Consider the following 21,665-nt stretch of genomic DNA (forward strand, 5'->3'; position numbering starts at 1 on the left):
CTGAGTGGAAACATGCGATGATTCGTCCATTGCTAAGGAAGACTAATGCCGATCCAGACCAGATGTCCAACTTCCGCCCAATTTCCTTGCTATCTGTTTTTTCCAATATTTTGGAAAAACACGTAAATTAAAAAAACTGGCCCATCACGTGGAAACTAACAAGCTCCTTCATATGTCACAATCAGGTTTCAGGGAAGGATATTCCACAGAAACTACACTTTTGGGAGTAAGTGAAATGATACGTGGGCGTATGGATGATAGTGACACTGTGGCGCTCATATTGTTAGATCTGAGTGCTGCATTTGATACGGTGTCCCATTCCGTGCTTCTGCAGACTTTATAATCTATTGGTATTACTGGAATGGCCCTGAAATGGTTGGCTAATTTTTTGATGGACCGTACGTTTCAGGTTTTCTTTACAGAGGCAGCTTCCAAGACCTATGTCTCTCCCTATGGAGTACCACAAGGTTCGATTCTTAGCCCCTTATTATTTAATATTTATGTTAAACCCCTGGCCCACATTGCTGAGCAGGTAGGACTTTCGATCTTTTCCTACGCTGATGACACTCAAATAGTTTTTTCCCTTTCTGCCAAAGAATCTTCGAGGCCCACGTCTCTCCAAGTTGGGCTTTGCAAAATTGCTCAGTGGATGCAAGTAAATTCACTTAAGCTCCACGGGGAGAAGACCGAGGTATTCATTTTAGGGAAAAACAAAGAGCTTTGGGGCCCTCAACATCGGCCCCTGAATTGGGTGCCCCCCAGCCTACCAATCAAGCTCGCAACCTGGGTTTTATCATCGATGACCCTCTCTCGCGATGAGACCCCAAGCAACTAAGGTGTCTGTTACTTGTTTTGTCATCCTTAAATGGCTGAGGAAAATCTTATGGATGCTGCCTGATTCCACAAAAAGAACTGTAAACCAAGCCTTAGTTACCTCCCGCCTGGATTACGGAAACATCCTTTTTTTGGAGCTAATAAGGATGTTATCTGCAAATTGCAAGTTGTGCAAAATGCTGCTGTTGGCTTGTTTTGCCCGATCCCGAAAACAACTTTGGTCTCAAGTTCCCTGTGTGAACTCCACTGGTTGAAAGTGGAAAACCGCATTAAATTAAAAACTCTAACGTTTATGTTTAAGATAAAAATAGGCAAGGCCCTGAACATTTTTATTCCATTGCCAAACTTTACATCCCTTCTCGCTCTCTCCAGTCATCAAATCAAGTAAATTTTTCGGTCCCGAGGTATAGACTGGCCAGGATGGGCGGTCGCTCTTTTTCATACCTGGGCCCAACCTTGTGGAATTCTCTTCCTCTAGTACTGAGGAGTGAGACTAGTCTTGTTCACTTTCGCAGATCTTTAAAAACCTAGCTATTTAATCAATAGGCCCTACTTACCCCATTTGTGTATATTCAGGCGGCGCCGGGAAACCCTTGGGTAGATGTGCCCCTTATAAAAGCAAAATAACATAACATAACATAACACCCCACGTATCAGCTTAGAGAGAGCGATCTGTGGTGAGGCTGCATTCCACAAAAGTGAACAGTGGAGGGATTCAATGGTATGAAAGTACTTGTTCGGTATTTGATGGAGGGCATTTTGTAGTGCGCAAAGCATATAGGGCAATGTCATTGTATTAAACATTGTCGCTCGCCCCAAAAGGGAAAGTGGGAGAGTTCTCCAGCATTGTACATCCGATTTGAAACGCTCAAGGATAGGGGCTAAATTTAAACAGTAGAATAGGAGGGAGTCCATGGTGATGTACATAACCAGATATTTGAAGTGACCAAGTGCCCAGTGGATAGGGAGACAGATGCATTTAGGCAGTGTGGGCATGGGGCCATTATCAAATGCATGAGTAATTTATCCCAATTTACAGTATACCCGGAATATTGGACAAAGATTGGCATGATGTGGTTTAGTCGGGTATTTCTCGCGGGGTTGGTTACTTAAAAGAGGATGTCATCTGCCTATAAAGATATGCGTTCTTCCCATGATTCCCCCCAGGTGATGCCTCTTATGAGCGGGTCTTGTCGGACCTATGCCGCCAGAGGCTCTAGGATGACCGCAAATATCAGGTGGGAGAGAGGGCAGCACTGTCTAGTCCCCCTGCCCAGTGTATAATTGTGGGACACGGTGCCAGTGACTTTCATGTGGGCTATTGGGTCTTTATATATTAGATGCGTCCAGCCCCAGAAGTTGGGTCCGAAACCCATGCATTTGAGCAGTCCGAAAATATAGGGCCATTCCACATGTTTTTCCCGTGCTTCCCTCCACAATTTGAGGTGCTAATTTGGAGGCAAGTTATTTATAGAGTTCAACGGAGATACCGTTGGGTCCCATAGCCTTGCCAGCACCCAGTGCTTGCATGGCCTGCTCCACTTCATGCGGCTCAATATCAGCTTCCAAGAAAGTGAGGTGTTCTTCTGTAAGAGTGGGGAGTTTAACTGCCCACTCAAATCCAACTAGCAATGCACCTGTCGCCCCTGAAAAAAAGAAACATGTTAGTTAATTTACCATTGGGGGGGTAAAGTGACCAGGACAGCTCCGCGCCTTCCTACAGCCCGAATGGCTTAGTATCGGTAGTATTAGTCTTTTACGGGTCTGTGAAGGTAGTGAGTGATAGCACCGGTTGCTGCAATATCATCTTGTCAGCTGAAATGTCTGTGTGCTGCACATCATGGGCCGTTACAGCTTGCACATTATTTGTAGGCCCCAATAGCGCCACTCATATATATATTTTTTTATATACAATAAAAAATTACAGAAATAAAAAAAAAGAAAGTGCATGTCTCTCTCTGGGTCAACTCAGAGGTCCGATGGGTGTGTAACTTCATCCGGTCGCCTCACGCTGTCTCCAATGTTATAAGCATCACTTCACGGTGAGCAATCGCCTGGAGGTCCACCCCCTCCATTGTTATGATTTGGTCATGAATTCCTTTGTCTTTTCTCATCCCCCGCTGTGGGCCAGTCATCCAGCCAACCTGTTGCAAGTTTGGGAAAGTCAAAAAAACACATCTTTCCTTGTACTACCACTCTATACTGATATATTTGATTTTGCGACTCCACAGCTCACGCTTCACTTCCATAAAGCCCCTCCACATCTGTTACCAGAGTATTTATGAGGGATGTTAGGTTATTTGTATTTTGGTAGAAGAGAATGAGGGTTGTGGCTGCTTGTGAGCATGGGCATTTTTGTATTGCTCCTTACCATCATTCTCCTCCTGTATAAATGTGCATGTGCCAATATTTTCATTTTTTTGTTCACTAGCTTCGGACCTCTTTAAACCTGACTTTGCGACCTGGGACAAGATATTGACCCAGGTCATTAATGTTGCCTGTCTGTGTGGCTTTCTCTCTTCTTGGTCAAAGGCTATTATTTGACCTATTTTTAAAAAAGGCATGAGGGACCACCCAGCATGCTATTGACCGATTTCCCTTCTAGTTTCAGTTGCAAAAACTATGGGAAAGGTGATCCTGGAGCGTTTAACCTCCTGGTTAGATCATTTTAATGTTATTTGTGACTTACAGTAAGGTTTTTAGATTGGGCAGAGGGACGTTAGATCAATACATTAATTTACAATTGGTGGTGCGGAAATATATCTTAGCTAAGGGGGGATCCCTACATATGACATGTATATATCCAACTTCGGCATTTGACTGCATCAACAGATCCAAGCTGTGGTCTATTCTCCTGGATGAGGGCATGGATGTAGATTTGGTGGCTTTTCTATACTCTGCCCAGGCTAACACTACTTCTGCTGTCAGATAAGAGGATGGCAATGTGCCAACCTCTTGGGAGGTCAGAGAGGGGTCAGGCAGGGGTGTATTTTGGCCCACTTGCTGTTTACGCTTTACATCAATAAGCTAAGGAACGACCTTTCGCAACAAGTAAAGACATCCCTAGAGTTGGCCCCAAACTTATTCCTGCACTTCTCAATGCAGACGAAGTGGTGTTGTTTGCCAGGACTGCCGCAGGTCTTCAAAAACGTTTAAATGCCTTTATGGATTTTATGGATTCCCTTGACCTTGCAACTAATTTTTATGAGTCTCATATCTTGACGATCAGTACTTAGAAGGCTGTTAGGTGTAAGTTTTTCTGTAGGGGGTAGAACTATCAAAAGTTTCAACTTTCCCCTACTTGGGTGTGCTGTTTGATGACAGAGGGTCATGGGTTGCGCAAAGAGCACACAAAAAGAAAATTTTGGCAGGGGCAGTGGGGGCAACCATGGACTTCGCAAAGAGATTAGGGGCTAAGCATGTACCCGCCCTGTTAAAGGTATTGTTTGAACTGACATCTTTGGCATGGTTTCCCCTGTCTGTTTGGCCTCTACCTCCTGTATTTTTGATGCTGTGCTGGATTTCGTTTTTGCTGGTTTAGATGCTTTGGACACTCTGCCACTGCTGATCAGTGCCAGAGTGTAAGTGCTCCCTGTGTAAATTGTTATTATGATTGGATGTACATGATTAACATATTTGTATCACCATGAAGTCCCTAGTAAAGTGCACTGGGTGTGCCAGGGCTGGTGATAACAAATGCTACTAGTGGGCCTGCAGCACTGATTGTGCCACCCACATGAGTAGCCCTAAAATGGTGTCTCAGGCCTGCCACCGCAGTGCCTGTGTGCAGTCTGTGAACTGCCATATCCTCCTGGTCAGTGTCCCCACTGACCAGGCCTAACCCTTCCCTTTTTGTGCACATTGGTCACCCCTATGGAAGGCCCAAGGTACCCCCTGGGCACGGTGCAGTGTATGTGAAAGGTAGAGCATGTACTGGTGCAGGTGACATGCTCTGGTAGTGAATTACAGCCATTTTCGTTTTTCACTATTGTAAGCCTATCTTGCTCTATAGGTTAACCTGGGGGATGCTGGCTACAGTGGCTACCAGCATTTCTTCCCATAGGAACAATATAGAACATAAGAGTCTAGTATCCCTGAGCTCAGAATTTAATAACACATCTTTTAGGAAAGGTTATTTTTAAATCCTGTGTTTGAGAACAGCACTTTTAGAAAGTTACTGTCCTCTTGTCTGACCCTTCTCTGTGTGCCTTGGGCTGTTTGTGTATTGACTGTCTGGTTTGAGAGTGACAGGGGCTGGGGATTCCCCAGGAGGCTGGCTGAGGGTGCCCTAGGCTGAATGACTGCATTTGCAACTTGAGTGGTGGGAGGAGATAGCACCTGGGCCTGAATAAGGCTGTGCCTGCCTTCCACAATGCTGGCTCCACCTCCTGCTGGGCGGCTGACGACCCTGCCCCTCACTCTGAAAGGACAGAAGAAGCCAGGAAAACAAAGTGCTCAAGAAACACCCAGAACTAGTTCAGACCGGGCTCAGGGCCCACTTGAACAAAGAGAACAAAGACTTTTAGAGGTATAAGTACAGGACTCCTGACAACAGAAAATTAGATCATCCTGGAATCAAGTAGGAACCTCTGCCAAGGAGAAAGCTGAAACTGAAGAAGGAAGACTATCCTGCTGTTGCTCTCCTGAACTGACCTGCTTTTGCTCTGCTGCCAAGGAGAGGGGAAGGACTTTGCGTTGTGCTGTGTCCCCTGTCTTGAAGGAATCTCCAAGGGCCTGAGAAGAGCTGGCTCCCAGGAACAAAAGGACTTCACCCCCAGCTTCCCTGAACTCTATTGAGAGTTTTCTGTCCTTCCTGGAGTGCGTGGCCCAGTTGTGGTGCCTCTGGAAGTTGTACCTGTGTTGGGAAGCTGTAAACCAAGCTTTTAAAGACTTTCTGCAAGTTTTGTAGCATCGCTCGCTTGCGGAGCGCATCCCCGACAGTGCGAGGCAATTCCCGCCACTAAGAAGGCTGAGATCGTCGCAGCACCGGTTGCTGCTGCCAGAGCCGTCATATCCCTCGTTTGCGAGACGCACCAAACCGGTGCGGGAAGATTACCATCGTTGTGAGTGTCGTCACAGAGCCTGTCGTCGCTGGGTGGGATTGCCGCACCGCTTGCTTGCAGACCGCATTACGTCGCTGCGAGTGTCGCCGCTGAAGCCATCGCATCAAGGAGCTGCGACAGAGAGATCACCGCTGGTCCGCGCATCGTCACCCGGGAGATCGTCGAAATCCCAAAGATCATCGCATCGTGCCTTTGCGAGAGAAAATTTCCTACGTAACCTACGCACCGGAATCCATACAAGTCCGCTTTCCTCCTCATACAGACCGGATTCGTCGCAACACGCCCGCTGCTGCAGCGGGGTTGTCTCATCGCCTCCCCTGGGTCTCAGGAGCAATGCATCGCTTTTTTTCCACCGCACCAGCTTCTACTTTGGAACTTTGTTGCTTTTAAAAGGTACTGTTGGCAAAACGTGACGCAACTGTGAACTTTTCACGCAACTGTGGATTATTTTATCGCAACCTTAAGAACTCTTTTGCAACCATATTCTTGAACTGTGTATGTTGGATTTTTGTCGTTTTTGTCTTGTGTAGTTTAGATTAAATACCTTTATTTTTCTAAACTGTTGTAGAGTCAGTTTGTGGTGTTTTCACTGTGTTACTGTGAGTGTTGGTACAAATACTTTACACATTGCTTTTGGATAAGCCTGACTGCTTGTGCCAAACTACCAAGGGGGTGAGCAGAGGTTATCTAAAGAGTGTTTCCTCCTTACTCTGACTAGAAGCAAGGGTCTCTATTTGGACAGTAGTACCTACCTCTGCCAACTAGAGACCCCCATTTCTAACATGGGATACATTTCAGATCTTATTACAGTCAAGCCCTTAATGCGTTGGATGAGAAACTGGTCAAGTCCAGCTCCCACTTTAAATCAACTTGTAATTGCGGATTGTACTGCACTTGAGGGGGCTCTGCATATTTCTTGGTTAAGGTACATCATGGAGCAGTTGCAGCGGGTAGGTTGCCCCGATTTGTATACGAACCCCAGACCTTTACGCCCTAGTGACATTAGGAAGATAAAACATCTGTTTCTTGCTAGGCAGCATGGAGAACGGGAGAGTTTGGAGCTTGCTAAGCCCTTGGTGAGAAAATATTTTCCACTGAGCTAAAGCTCACAGGTGCAGCCCTATTTGTCACTTGTTAACAATGTTCACCATTGCTTCTTGTTAACCAGATTTAGATGTAACTTTATACACTGGTTACTAGTCTTTCCCAAGGGCTTCTTGAAACCAGGTGCCTTAAAGCCATGTCCATGTGACAATATCTCTGACTAGGACACGCTGCATTTTATATTTTTTTGCCAATTTTATGGCACTTTGTCGAAATAAATGATTCTTCCGCTGCTTGGATCTGGCTATTTTGTTCAAGTAAGGACTGCATTATCGTATTTACAAATGCTTGCCTCTTCCATGGTTTGCTTTGGCATTGCAATTTTTTTTCAAGAGCTTTAAGACTCAGGTAGAAGATGCTTATGGTCCAGTAAGTCTGAATATGATTTGAGTCCCATGGGAATTATTAGTGTTTATTTCATGAAGGAATATTGTAGGCCTTGAAACTGTTGCTTCTTGATCATGCCAACGCACTGCCACACTTGCACTTTATCTGTTGATTTTTATATCCTGTAATCCCTTTTTTTTAATAGTGTGTTTTATTTTCTTGTATCAATAGTCTTAGACATTTTTTATTTATGTTAACTGGACCTGCTATGTATTTACAGCTTTTTTTAAAGCTTTGTTTATTTTATATGTGTCTTTTGTACAAATGTTTTAACTTGTGTGCTTTTATGGTCTTTTTATGGCCGAATAAAGAATCTTTGAATGAATGAATGCATAGTTTTTTATGTTGAGAAACTGCTTTCCATTCTATAGACTCCCACTAGTTTGGTGGGGATGTTCCCATCCCCATCCACCTGGAAAGGCATTTAATCTTCCCCATGATGGAGGTAATCCAGTGGCGGCCGGCATCAGTTCACAGGTTGCAGGGCGGGCGCAGGCTGGGGAGGGGGCGACGCAATGTAAAATTTTTTTTTTTAAAACAAACACTTACCTTGCCGCCTGATTCCACATCCTTGCTCCAGCTCTCCTCCAGGGGACTCCAGGAACAGGAAGCACGCTAGACTCCCCTGACCAATCACAATGCTGCAATGCAGCGTTGTTATTCGTCTGAGCGTCGTGGTTCGACGCTCAGACAGGGAATGGGGGCCGCAGCATGTTCTCCGCGCAGGGTGTAATGCAGCCTAAATGGAGAACAGGGAAAGTGTGCATGACTGTTTGGCCGGCCCCAGTTCTGTGCACTTACAAGCGGGCAAACCACTCCTCCCCTTCCCTGCTTCGAGAGCAGAGTAGCCCAGCCCACCTGCAAAGCAGCACGATAACATAAAATGATTATAACGCAAAGTTATTATCATTTTATGTTTCCTTTATTTGCGCTGCTTAATAGCAGTGGGGCGACGCACCTCCGCCATAGTGGAGGAGCTGCTACTGGACAATTCTTCCGTGGCACTTCTGCCCTAAAGGGTCGACTTCCCACATGCAAGAGACGATTTGCTCATGTGTAAACCTCTAGGTGCCTAACATTTATGAGGGAAAAATCAACTTTTCTGAATTTGAAAAAAGAGTTTGGCCTCGTAAATGAAGCCATTTGCCTGTGGAAGTCTGACTTAGTCATGCAAACGCGTTCGAGAATGAGGCCTTGATGGATTGTCAAAGACAATCTTACAAAAATCGAGTTTTCACTGCTCTAGGGGCCGTTTAAAGTAAGACCTTTTTGCACTCTCTCGTATCACTATAGTCCCAAGGAAAATAAGCACTCACCAAACATAGCCACCTACAAGCAAAAGAGGAATCATGATGCTTAACAAATTGTCACAAACCTGACTCTGCCTTTTTACCCACAAAAGATCTGCAATTAAGAGCATAAGTCCTACTTTGATAATCAAAGAAGCACAATTTCACACTAAAATAATTGTAAACTGTACTTAGCAAAAGAAAAATATATATTTTTTTAATTCGCTGCAAAGCAGCAAACAGTTAACATCTGAAAGACTGATATTCCTAACAGTTAAAAGAAACAATTTTTCTTCATTTTAAAACATTGCATTGCCGTTTCGGCCATTAAAAAAACAAGTGAATGCACACTATAGATAAGAACCATAGGCCATGTGTATCATCAACCAGATTTGCGATTCTGAAATAGCTATTTTTTAGAAATCGCTATTTCAGAATCACAAATTGGGATGCATGTACAAATTCGCATTTTTTTTGCGAATTCTTAGTATTCCTTAATTGCGATTAGCAAATAGCGAATTGCAATTAAGGAATACTTTCCCATTCATTTCTATGGGCCAGGAGGCCCATAGGAATGAATGGGAAGAATAATTTCAAGGGTGTAGGGGTGTCCAAAGGACACCCTGTTGCACCCCTGAAATATGCATGGGTGCACATGTGGCGCACATACATGCCCTAAGGGCATGTATGTACGTCACATGACACTTTAAAAAATGCAAAAATGTGCGATTTTCAAGGAATTCGCAATTTACCACCAACTTCAAGGTGGTGGTAATTTGCAATTCCTTAAGGACAATTTGCATTTTTTTTGCTTCATACATTGTATTTAAGCAATCGCAAAATATGCGTTTCCTTAAATGCAATTGCAAAATAAGGAATCGCAAATTTTGCGATTCCTTGTTTTGCACCAGATTTTCCTTAATGCATACCATTTAGCAAATTCGCATTCGCAAAAAAATGAGAATTTGCTTGATACATATGGCCCATGTGTGTGACTCGGGTGCGCCTACTAGCCTGAAGTCTCATAAATATATTTAAAATGAAAGAATTTCTTTGAAAATTGTATACAGTTCGAGTTTTTTTAAAATCTGGTTAGCCAGAAACTTGACCAAGTCCAAGAAGCGAGCGCGCAACCAAAGTAAATATAAGAGATACACTTAATGCGAAATCCAGATAGCTGTGCCAAACGCGGCAGAATGCTGAGCTAACTGGGTCAACATTCTGCAAGGTTTGCAGCAGCGAAGTCCATTAGTTTGGCGGAAATGTCGCTTACTCAGCATAAAATAGAAAGCCAACAGATAGGGAACAATTTATCACGAGATGAGACGTCCCAGTGTGACGTAAGTTACCTAATTCCACGAATCAATCGTTTGCATAAAGAGATCCCATTTGACATGGCCTCGTTACTAAAAATGTTTGTTCCTCGTGCGGGGATCTCTTTCAAGCATCACCTGCATAGAAAACAAAATTCTTATTGTATGTAGCCACAACATGTCTGCGACTCATGCTGCTTCTCCTGGTACGTGCGTCCTGCATATGTTGACTGGACGTCAGTTCCCCGAAATGTCAGGGGTAGCGGAAGTGACATCACACGCCTTTGACCTCCACTTTCCATCAGACGCACACACTTACACATACACACATATACACTCTCTCACACACAAGCATGAACACGACATACATTTAAAAGCATTTTTTAGTTACCTCAGCTGCCAAGGAAGGGTCTCGCTTATTGTACTCCATTTTGTTTACACTATTAGTGAATAATATATTTTATTTATTTACTATTAGTGTAATAAAAAATTAACAGAAAATAAAGAGAGTGGAGTCTCAGCTGTCCCTGTGTTCCTGGCATTGAATTTCCCACCTCTGAGGCTAGGGGTCACAAAGGCAGTGTCAGGGGTAGCAAAGGGCAAGCCAGGGGTCGCAACTGTGATCTAAATGATGTCCATGATATGTTGCCTGTCACCTTGGCAAGATAGAGTAGGGGGAGGGGGGGCGGGTGGCCGATGGTTCACAGACCATGTACGTGTTACGACTTCCAACAACAGCATATAAGCAGGGCTGCTGCCAATTTGGACATGGACCAGTATACATGCCAACAGACCCGATTCAGGTCTGAGACTCCTTAATTTTTAAGCAAAAAATGGCTTTATTTTAGCTGTCTCCCACCTAAAATTGCTTCTGCAACAATATGTCAGTGGGGGAAAATACATTCCCAGAATTTTATTTCAAAATCTCCCACTTTCTTTTTAGGTCTCGCCTGTCGATGCGCATGCGCATCGAGCAAGGCGAGAGTATTGCGAGTTATCCACTCTTTATCCACACTGCAAGGAATCGTGGCGATTCCTTGCAGTGCCCGTGACTTTTAAGGTCAATGCGCATGCGCATTAAGCTTATGCGCATGCGCATTGACCTTAAAAGTCACGGGCGCGTGCATGTCCGTCTTTGTTTACCCGCTCCGCCCCCTCCCGCCGTGTCGCCTTGCCTACTCTCTTCCACAGCCTCCCCCAGCTCCGCCCCCTCACTACTTGATTGCACGGCCGCTAGGCCGTGCCTCCCCTACTCTCCTCCCCCCTCCTCCTCTCCTCCCCTGCCTGCCTGCCGCTAGCCTTGTTTCCAATTATTTCTACACGCAGGCTCCATATCCAGTAGCGCTGCCTGTAAATATCGCGAGCGTTCCTCAGTCCGCCACTGCGGCTGTCCAGGTAAATAAATACAAAATGGTTGCTTGTTTTGTGTTGAATTTCTTTATTAACAGTTTAAAGAAGTTGCATCATGACAGCAACAATACAGCAACAATAGCATCGTCTGCGCGATTAGCAGGGCCAAGGAAGACAATTGAATAACAACTTGTGTAGCGAATGCTTCTTACAAACATCATTTTCAAGAAGTATGTGAGGGGGTACAAGAGGGGGTGTAGGGGTGTGGGGAGGGGGTGATGCCCACATCAGGGGATCATGTATACAAGAGTATCTCTGTTGGTATCCATAATCTGGTCGGGTGAGGAAGGAATGTACTCCAGCACTAGAGGCAGGCTAACCACACACCCATTGGACTCAAAGGGCTCCCCCCCCATGACGTGTGTGTCAGCCCGGGATGAGACAGCTTCCCGGGCACACACACAGCACTTCACAGGTCTTCAAAAGACCATTTGTATGTTAATGAGCCTTGCTGTTGTTTCACCCCTTCTAAGAGCCCCTGCAGCCCCACTTTGCCTATTGCTTAAAGTTTCAGTCCCCCCAACATTTCTTCTTAGCCCCCCCCCCCTCGAAATCTGGCTCTAGTTGCGCCTCTGACTAGAGGCGGAGTTATAATGAGTCCAGAGGGCTGTAAGTATGATCATTTGGCAGGGCCAGAGTATCTCTTGGGTGTGTGGAATGATATGTGAGTGATGCTTCCCATTATCTGGGTGGCTCGTGAGAAAACTGGGCTGGCAGTCTATGGGGCTGGATTCCCTCGAGGTTGCAGTGCTGGGGTGGGTAGGGAGGGCGTGAGGGGATGGGAAAAAAGGGGGGGGGCAACAGGAGGTAGAAGACAGGGGTTAAATCGAGGCAGAGTTATGGGAATAATATGATTACTGATAGAAGGGTAGGAGAGGAGAGGGATGAGAGAGTTGAAAAGGGGGGGTTGGGGCGGCAGCTGTGTGGGGGAGAAGGAAATCACAACGATGTCAGAGTGGGTGTGAGGATAAATGTTAGGGGAGTATAGGGAGGTCTGAGATGGGGGTGAGGGGCAAGGAGTAGGGTGTACACTTCTGAGCTATATGAGGTGCGTGCGGAGGGGGGGCTGACGCTGTACATGTTGGTGAGGGTGCTGGTGGGAGAGGAGGGATAGGGGGAGAGTGACGCTAACGCACGGGACAGCCACTCATGCCATGGTTCAAACATCTTTGTCTGGCATCCTTATTATAATATCTCACTTTCTTGTTGCGAAATATTGGCATGTATGGAGCAAGGCTATAAGAATGTCAAGTTATGGGTCTGAGGGGAAGAACTAGGAATGATATAGGAGGACTCTCCCAGAAGCTGACTAGTGTAGAAAAAAAAAGGTTCACCTTATCCAATCTTGCCTTTTGAACAATCTGCATCAACAGGCATTCTACATTGTTGTTTTGTTCTTGATGTCAGTGTGGGGTTTGAAATCTATTGTGGCATCATTCACTGGAAATTGTAGCTGCTCAAATTCTCACCGTGCAGTGTCCCCACAGATGTCTCAGAGGATGGGCCTCGAAAAGCGACCTTAGGATGAGGATCTGTGACAACATATTATATGCAGACATACCAAAAATGATGCGGGGTACTATTGGCCACCTTGTGCCCCGGTACACTAAAAGGCAATGTGAGCTTTACAGTGCATATTCTGCAACATTTAGCCTTGCATGTCAGGAAATCATATATAGAAATATTTTTGGGATAAATATTGTTCAATAGTGTATTGTAAATGTTGTTTTATGCACAGTTTCTATTATGCATTTCTAAATGTACTCATTTAGAGAGGATACAGACATATTTTAAAGGATGATGGCTCATGTCCGACGTATATATATCTTCATTTCAGGGCTCAGATCTGATATGTTTAAAATTACTGGACATAATGGCTTGTAACTCAAGGGTCATAAACACACATTAACATTTCAATATCAGTTATAGATCAATAGGATAGCACCAAAAATACCTTAATATTTCCCATGTACCCAAACCATATACTTAAGGATGCATCTGCTAAGTGTATCCTTTCAAAAACAGCAGAGGTTTCAGACCCGCTAAGAAAGCAGTGGGCATGATTTTGAGAGACGAAACTGAACCCTGTTGTCGTGCACAGGTGCACCATATCATTGAGGTTGGTAAAATTCATTTAAGCCTACTCTTCATTTGAATAAGTGCAGCTATTGTTAGTCATTCATCCAGGATTGTATTTATGTCAATAATAATCATAAATATAATATATTAATATTATTATTCATGGGATTTTGAAATTCCTGTTTAAATACCTGCCTCTAGTTTTGTTTTTATAGTTGGAGGCTTGTGATGCTCCCAGTCCCAGATTATAAAGAAAAGAGACTATTATGAGTTATTACAGTCGAGTTCTGGCATCACAATGCCTACGGCCACAGCAGCTGAGGTGAAAGTCAGATCTCGCCACATTGCACTAGAGGTTTTATTTGTATTCTTCATGCTTGCAAACATACTCGCTCTTTCATATGAAAGAGTTGCGCACCAAGCTTTTAAGTGGCTTGTGAGAAAGGTGATGATGTGCCCATGCATTATATGAGATAAAGTACACCCTGTCGTACATGATACAGATATTGCGTCATCCATATAATGTATGGTGGGGTACTTAATCCTTGATTATCATTATCATTAATAATAATGAAGAGATATAAAAAATAATAACTCTGGATGGTTATATTTTCTTAGTTGAGAGTCTTTTTATGGAATGTGGATTCCTATTGACCCAAAGGGCTGCCTGTTGACTGCAATACGAAAAGTGAGATTCATTTTCTTTTATGTATATGGGAAAGCATTTACTTTTATTTCATGTCAAGATGATATTAAATGCAATGTTCACGAGGAGTGCGTTATTTTGATTTTAGTAAAATTATGTAGAAATATAATTTTATACAGGGGCTTTATTCAGCCATCTTTATCCATTGGTCTGTTTTTGTGTCAATCACATATTCCTTCCAACTACTAAAGCTGGGGCAGCCCACTTCAGCCATTGGTTAATTACACTGTAAATGGCAGCATTCTGCTCTTTGACAATGAGCCAATCTGCACACAAAATAGTACTCCCTTCAGTGCCTGGAACAACTACGGCATTATGTGTTTTTAAGCCCAAAAAATAGTTTTGATTTTAAGCAATGATTTTACAATATTGGTGGGTGTTTCATAGATCCCTCGCCAATTAAGTTTTCCAAAACCATGAGATGACAAAACAAAACATGCACTGGCAAAACCAAAACACTGGCCGTCAACACCATATTTAATATCTATGGCAAATCTTGTTTAGCATTGTATTGCATAACTGCTTCACAGTACTGCTGTACTTTTATTCTTTTCACTCTCTACAGCACATTACAGCATTGAAACAAGACATTTAAAAATGTGGCATTAAAAATCTGAATACATATAATGAGTAGTTATACTTTCTTCAAGCTTACCTTCATCATGAATTTCTGTACAAGGATGATAGAAAATAAGATAAAAAAAGAATTGGTTAGTTTTCTGGCAATGGACATCAATTTACATATTTTAGTCAAACACAGCTCAAATTGTCATTTCTTATTTAGAAATCACATTAACCAGTACAGAGTGCATATTTACCAGTGGATGGTGTACAAGGCAGATATTAATGTTTTTAATCAAGGTGGACCTCATGATATCACAAAACACGAGAGTACAGATCAGGCTCTCCATGGACCCCAAGATGAACATGAGTTGACAGTTTTTTCAAGCGTTCTGGGTCCACAAAGAACAGGAATTGCATTGGCAGCACTCGTGCAAGCTTCCCTCACACACAGAACAAACACACCACGGGAAGTGACAGTGTAACATCCCTCACCCACAAATCAGGTATATTTCAGAAAACAGCAGCACATGCTTCCTCACAAAAAGAGAAATGGTACAGCACAGGCTTCCCTCACAGTGTTGAGAAAGGCTGAACTGAGACAAGGAATAGTCTACACAATGCCTGCATGATTGACAGACACTAGCATAGATAACAATGGTCTAAAAATAGGCACAATTTGTGTGGGTGGTGCCCTAGGAATAAAGGCTTATTATAATGTTGCTGATGACTAGTTTTGTTTTGAAACACTGGATCCTCCATCATTCCAATCAGAGAAATCTAAGAGCGAAATACACTTTAAGAGTGTACTCTTAGACTCTGCATTGGCACTTGCCAAGCTATTCTATCTATTTATTTTTATTCTAAAAAAATATTCCAGTTGTAAAAGGTAAGCTCTGTAAATGCACTCCACCCTTTCCAACTCACAGGCAAGTTGTATGTCAAATTATTTGTGCAACAAATATGACCTAAACCTAAATGTATGTGCGTATATGTACGTCCCTTTACAAAATTTTTGTACTTAATACCTCCAGCACAATATTTAAAATTCAATATTGTATACCCACTTGGGAGCGACCAGGGCCTGGCACCAATGGAGTAGAACGCAGATCGGGGAACTCTTGGCGGGCACTCCCATCCGACACTATCCTGGCACTTTTAGCACCCCCGCATTAAGAATGCCGACAAACGGGGTGGCACACACTGACTGGTCGAGATAATTGCTTAATCCAGGTGAGGGGAAGTCACTGTGGGGAGGCCTGCCATGGGAGCTGCGATGCTGGTCCATGTGGGCAGTCCCCTACAGCTTGGGGGGGAGGATGGATAGCGGCCCCCGACACTTGAAATAGGAGAAAGCCGCTGCACTCCAAAGTATGAAACAGGTATTCAAAGGGGTTAAATGAAGGTAAAACTATTTATAGGTGCTCATAGTGATCACCTCCTGCTTTGTGAAGTGCTGGACAGTTATAACAAAGAGAACCTTACAACGAGTAAGGGCAGCCCCTGAGCGATCTTGATGCGCCGAAGCGCTGCATGAATATATATACAAGTACTTCAATTGATTATGATCTTTAATGATTAGATCATTGCGTGTTCAAAAGATATCACAGTTCATCATATTACGTCATATGATTGTGATCTTTAGTACATTAATGACAAAAGTCAAATGGTCAGACAAATTCATACTCCGTAGTAAAATTATCCCCGATGCATTTCGTGCTTTTGCACTGCTTCAGGGGGAATCTGTGTGTCAAAAGTGAAAAAGAAACTGATGTAGATAGCTGATAACAAGGAGGTAAGAATACAAAAATTCATGGAAACAAAATTCTATGACGTAGGCACCCGAATGGTTTAACATAACCTGGTATGTGCAAAAGAAAGGGGGTAAAATGACCAAGGTAAGTTACTCAAATGTCCCATGAAGCGTAAAACCGGTGAAATGAAACGCAAGGTAATGAAGATGGTGATAGCAAAATTACAGGGCTCCATGGTACTGTGAAGAAAGTTAGCGGATGGTGAAAAAGACGAAACACAAAAGGTTGCGTGTAGTTAACACGGTGCAGAATGTGATGGTGACCCCAAAGGACCAGCACAAAAATAAATCATAGCGAAATAGAGAATGTGAGTTGCACGTAGTGTACATGAAAACATACACACCATGTAGCCCAGACGGAAACTGAAAGTAAAGGTATGATAAACTATGCCATAAGAGTCCAAACGTGCCTGGTGGGTGGCGCGAACACTTACCCGCCAAGGAGGAAAAAAAGGACGCGTCAGCTGGGTAGAACCCGGTCCGTGTCAACAGCAGACCCGGAAGACGCCGAGCATGCGCACACGCTCCTTAAGAAAAGGAAGCCGAGTGTGAAAATAGAAAGAGGCCCGCATCGAGGAGATAGTGATGTTGTTGTCCAATCGTTCTTTGAATGTTGTACTTTTGGTGGTGCGGATCAGCTGGTGGTGTATGCGGGTGGCGTTCTTGAGGGCTGTCATGTTTTCTGAAGTCTGGTCGTGGCGCCAGGCTTTTTCGAGGGTGCGGCAGTTTTTCTTGGATGTTTTGAGTTCGTTGGTGAAACACAAGGCTTTCTTGCTGCCGGGTCTGCTGGGTGGGTTCTTCAGAGGTGCGAGGTCATCGGCGCAGTTGGTGAGCCACTATGTGAAGTTGCGGGCTGCTTCGTTGGGGTCCGTTGTGCTGGCGGGAGGGTTCTGGCTGAGGAAGGTGGTGAGCTGGTCGGCGGTGATCTTACTCCAGCTCCTGCGGGGAACCTGTTGCGGGTGGTGGTGGGTCGTTGTTCTTCTGAAGTTGAAGTGGACGCAGCTGTGATCAGTCCAATGAAGTCCGGTGGAGTGGCTGAAGGGAGATGTGCTTGCTGGAGGAGAAGACGGGGTCAAGCGTGTGGCCGGCATAGTGGGTGGGGGTGTTCACCAGTTGCTTGAGTCTGAGGTTGGCGAGGTTGTCCAGCAGGGTGGTGTTGTTGCTGTCATTGTTGTTCTCCAAGTGGAAGTTGAGGTCCCCTAGGAGGACGTAGTCAGAGGAGGTGAGGGCGTGCGGGCTGATGAAGTCTGCGATGGCTTCGCTGAATTGTGTGCGTGGTACAGGGGTCTGTAGATGAGAGTGCCTCTGAGGGTGGTCTTGGGGTTGGTGTGTCTCTGGAAGTGAAGGTGTTCGGCGGCGGTGAGGGTGTCGTCGGAGTTGGTCGTGATGCCGATGGTGTTCCTGTGGACGATGGCGATGCCTCCTCCGGTCTGGTTGACGCGATCCCTCCGGGTGATCTTGTATCCGGCCGGGATGGCTATGGCGATGTCGGGCGCTGAGGAGGCATTCATCCAGGTTTCCGTGAGGAAGGCGACGTCTGGCGATGTTGTGTCGAGCAGGTTCCAGAGTTCGACGGCGTGTCTGTGGACGGAGCGGGTGTTGAGCAGGATGCACTTGAGGGCTCATCCTCTGGGACAAGTACTGGGCATCTATCCCTGCCCGGCCACGCGTAGGTTGACCTCTTGATTTCCTGACCTGGCGTTGGTGTTTGCCAATGGTCGTTCAATGATGCATTGGAAATACCACACCAGACCGCAAGTAGAGCAGTGGAAAGCTGACCTTTTCAACTGGGCCACCTCGGAGGGGACTGCCTTACTCATAGAGGCTCTGGGGGGGGGGGGACACTGGACTTCGATAGGGCTTGGCAAGTCTTAATAGATGCAATGACTGGTGGCAACATAGATGATGACGATGAGGACACCCACAATGGCAGGAATAACCTCAGACCCACTAGGACAGTGGACGGACCTGAGGGAAGCTAGTATTTACAATATTCCAATACTAGGTCACCCGCTCCATACTAGACAGAGGCACGCATCACTTAGAGACCCCAGACATGACAAGTCACTTGGTGGAACTGACGGTTTAGTCTAATTTTGGTAGCAAAACAAGGCTGCCTTACTCAGAATGCACTAGAATACATTACAAATGCCATGGCATCGAAGTGTTCATAATCATCTGGAAGGAGGTGATCACCCTAATTGAAATGGAACTTCAGGATAACCTTAATTGAAATGTTTTTTAATACATATTATTTAAATGTGGGTAAGTTGAAAATGTAAAACGAAAGCCCACATATATTGTTGACTGAGGCATCATACTAAGGGTATCCTTCTTTGCGCTGTCCTTGCGCAATACAGCCCATCAACAAAAACGGCTAAACCTGCTTATTTGAATCAGGCTCCAGCCAGAAATATTTGCAACAAAAGCTCTTAACAACTGGAGATCTGTCTCAAGTCTAACTTCCTCACACTCTGTGTTGTCCTTGGAAATTCTAAAGAACCAGCTTAGAAATCTCTACTACGGATATCTGTAGCTTATCGACAACTCCAATTTAGCATATTTGAGGTTCTTTTTCCCATTTCAGTTACTGACATCAGGTTTATGATATGTCATTGATTTACTCTAAAACAAAATTGGAAGTCTGAATGTAGAAACTTTACGACAAGTTGCCTCATTATATTCTATCTCCCAGGCTCATCAGGTAGTACGAAAGCTTATAGGATGGGATTATATTTTTTCACGTTCTTCTGATTTCTTCAGGCTGTCATTAAATGCTTTTACCTATCAATGTAAATAATAGTACTGATTTGTATTCTTGTGATGATTTTCTTTGCAACATTTTATTTTTTAAAATACGCTAAGGTGAGATCTATTTTTTTCTTTATTTCCTGAAGTGCACTGTTGTTTGCTTGTTTTATTACACACAACATGGGCAAATGCTCTGGAGATTGTTGTGCTGCATAGAACAATCTATCAAAGGTCAGCCAAGTTATATCTGTTTGCCTTTGATGTTTTTTTGTTTAGGCAATCAGGGAACTCAACCAGAGTTAATTGACATCAAGACTTTGAATTCTCCCCTGCAAATCCAGGTGATCTAAGATGTAGATGGCGTGGTAGGCTATAGGAAGTGTATGATGTACCTGTTGGTTTAGTTTGAAGTTATTGGTTTAGGTTGTCATTGGTTGGTATGGGTGCATGGTGCATATGAGAAGCTAGGTTGTGGTGTAAAATGTACATGTTCAGTAGGAAATGTGGGGCTTAAGGTGTGGTTGGTGTTAGGATGTGTGCTGTGTAGATGATTGTGCAGAAGGAAGATGAGGTTAATGTATAGGTTGTGTTGTTACTGTGGATGACAGTATGTGGCATGTGTATTTGTGGTGTTTTGGATGTTGGACGTGATGCGGAGTAAGTATGTGATTGTTCAGTACATAAATACTAATGTAGGTAGTAAAATGTTCACACAGTGGATGGAATAGGGTGTAGACGATTGGGGTGTATGATTTGGTGTAAGTAAGGAAACGTTATAAGGGGTGCAGGTTGGAGAGAAAAGTGCAGGCAGTGTAAAATGCAGCTGGTAAGGTAGGTGGTTGATAATGTAGGCATAGAGTATAAAACGTCAACATGCCCCAATCTCAGATATGCAGGTTCCACAAGCCCCTGTGACACAAATAAATGTGAATGCTTACAGATTTAACCCAAATCAGATTCCAAATGTAAACCACAACCCTTTTGAGAACCAGTGTAAATCTCAGCAGTACCCTATGATACAAGCAGAAGAGGATTTTGGTTTTGACTTGTTGCAATTATAGTGACTGAAAGGGAAGGAGGATTGCATGCTTGTTGCCACCTTAGAGGTAGACCAGAGTGGTCCATTTGTGGAAGGTGAGGTGAATGGCTAACTCTTATAATTCTTGATCAATACTGGTGCTACCCGCTCCACTGAGGGAATAGCAGAGGTTCCTAACCAACCCCTCTTGGGAAAACGAATCCAAGTTACAGGAGTTGCTAATAAACAATTGACTAGCCCCGTCGCAGAAGCAGAAGCAGTAGCTGTCAAAATAAGGTTCTTTGAATAGAAGCACTGATTTGTGTTGTGTGATTTGAGTTCTGTAAATCTGCTTGTACAAGACCTTTTGTGCAAGCTGAATTGTCCATTTACTGAACCTCAAATGGCATTGAATGTCAAATTCATGGAGAATATATAGTTATTAAACTTAGCAGTCAAAAATCAGAGATTGGGTTGTACTTCATGTTGACAAAAGATGATTTGCCCCTATGGCTAAGAGACATAGGACCAGATGTATCAAAGGGTTTTTCCCATTCTGTGTCTTGAAAATTCTTTAGTACATATGGCCCATAGTGTTACCTGAAGTGTGGGATTTTTCAGGGAAAGGATTAGGTCTCATTAAAGGGGTTGAATCAATCCACATAACAGTGTAACCAAATGCTGAGTATCCAAGAATCCCACAATATAATCTGACACCTGAAACCAATGCTGGGATTTCTTCTGTGATTGACACAATGATTCAGCAAAGTATTTTGAAGAAGGTTGTAGATGTCCATGTAACTTACCCATTATGGGTTTACAGAAACCCAATGAGAAGTACAGCATCGCCCAAGACCATAGGAGGGTTAACAACATTGATGTTCATTGTTGTTTTTTTTAGATTCCATGTGAGGCTGAGTGATTTTCTGTCATCAATTTGTTCCAAGCCTTCTTCTCCATACTGTTGCACGAGGATAGCCAGTTCCTCTTCACATTTCAGTTCAGCAGCCATGTTTGGGCATGGTGCAGAGTCTCAAATGGGTATACAGAGAGTTCGTCCATCTTCAACCAGATACTTAAACAGAATCGGGAGTCTCTGGTGATGACCTATCACTCAGTCCTTGTCCAGTACAATGATGACCTATTGGTGGTGTCAAATACACAGAAGGCTTGCAAATGAGATACAATTGCTCCTTTGAACCACTTAGCTGAGAATGGGCATGAAGTGTCCCAGACCAAACTGTAGTGCTGCAAGGGAGAGGTCCTGTACATAGGACATCACATTGAAAAGGAAGCGAGGAAGGTGTCACAAGAGGGAACCTCATGGAGTCTCAAAA

At 44.0% G+C, this 21,665-nt stretch overlaps 1 protein-coding gene across 1 annotated transcript in view; it reads right to left on the reverse strand.

Annotated features, from left to right (window-relative positions):
• Nucleotides 1-21,665, reverse strand: part of RYR2 (ryanodine receptor 2) — a 3,481,211-nt gene that overhangs the window by 3,218,503 nt on the left and 241,043 nt on the right. Inside the window, exon 5 of the mRNA XM_086925791.1 lies at nucleotides 14,841-14,855. Within this exon, the coding sequence (XP_086781917.1) occupies nucleotides 14,841-14,855 (15 nt within the window). The remainder of the gene's footprint in view (nucleotides 1-14,840; nucleotides 14,856-21,665) is intronic.

This window comes from Lissotriton vulgaris, chromosome 6 (assembly GCF_964263255.1).
Source record: "Lissotriton vulgaris chromosome 6, aLisVul1.2, whole genome shotgun sequence".
NCBI classification, from domain to species: Eukaryota; Metazoa; Chordata; class Amphibia; order Caudata; family Salamandridae; genus Lissotriton; species Lissotriton vulgaris.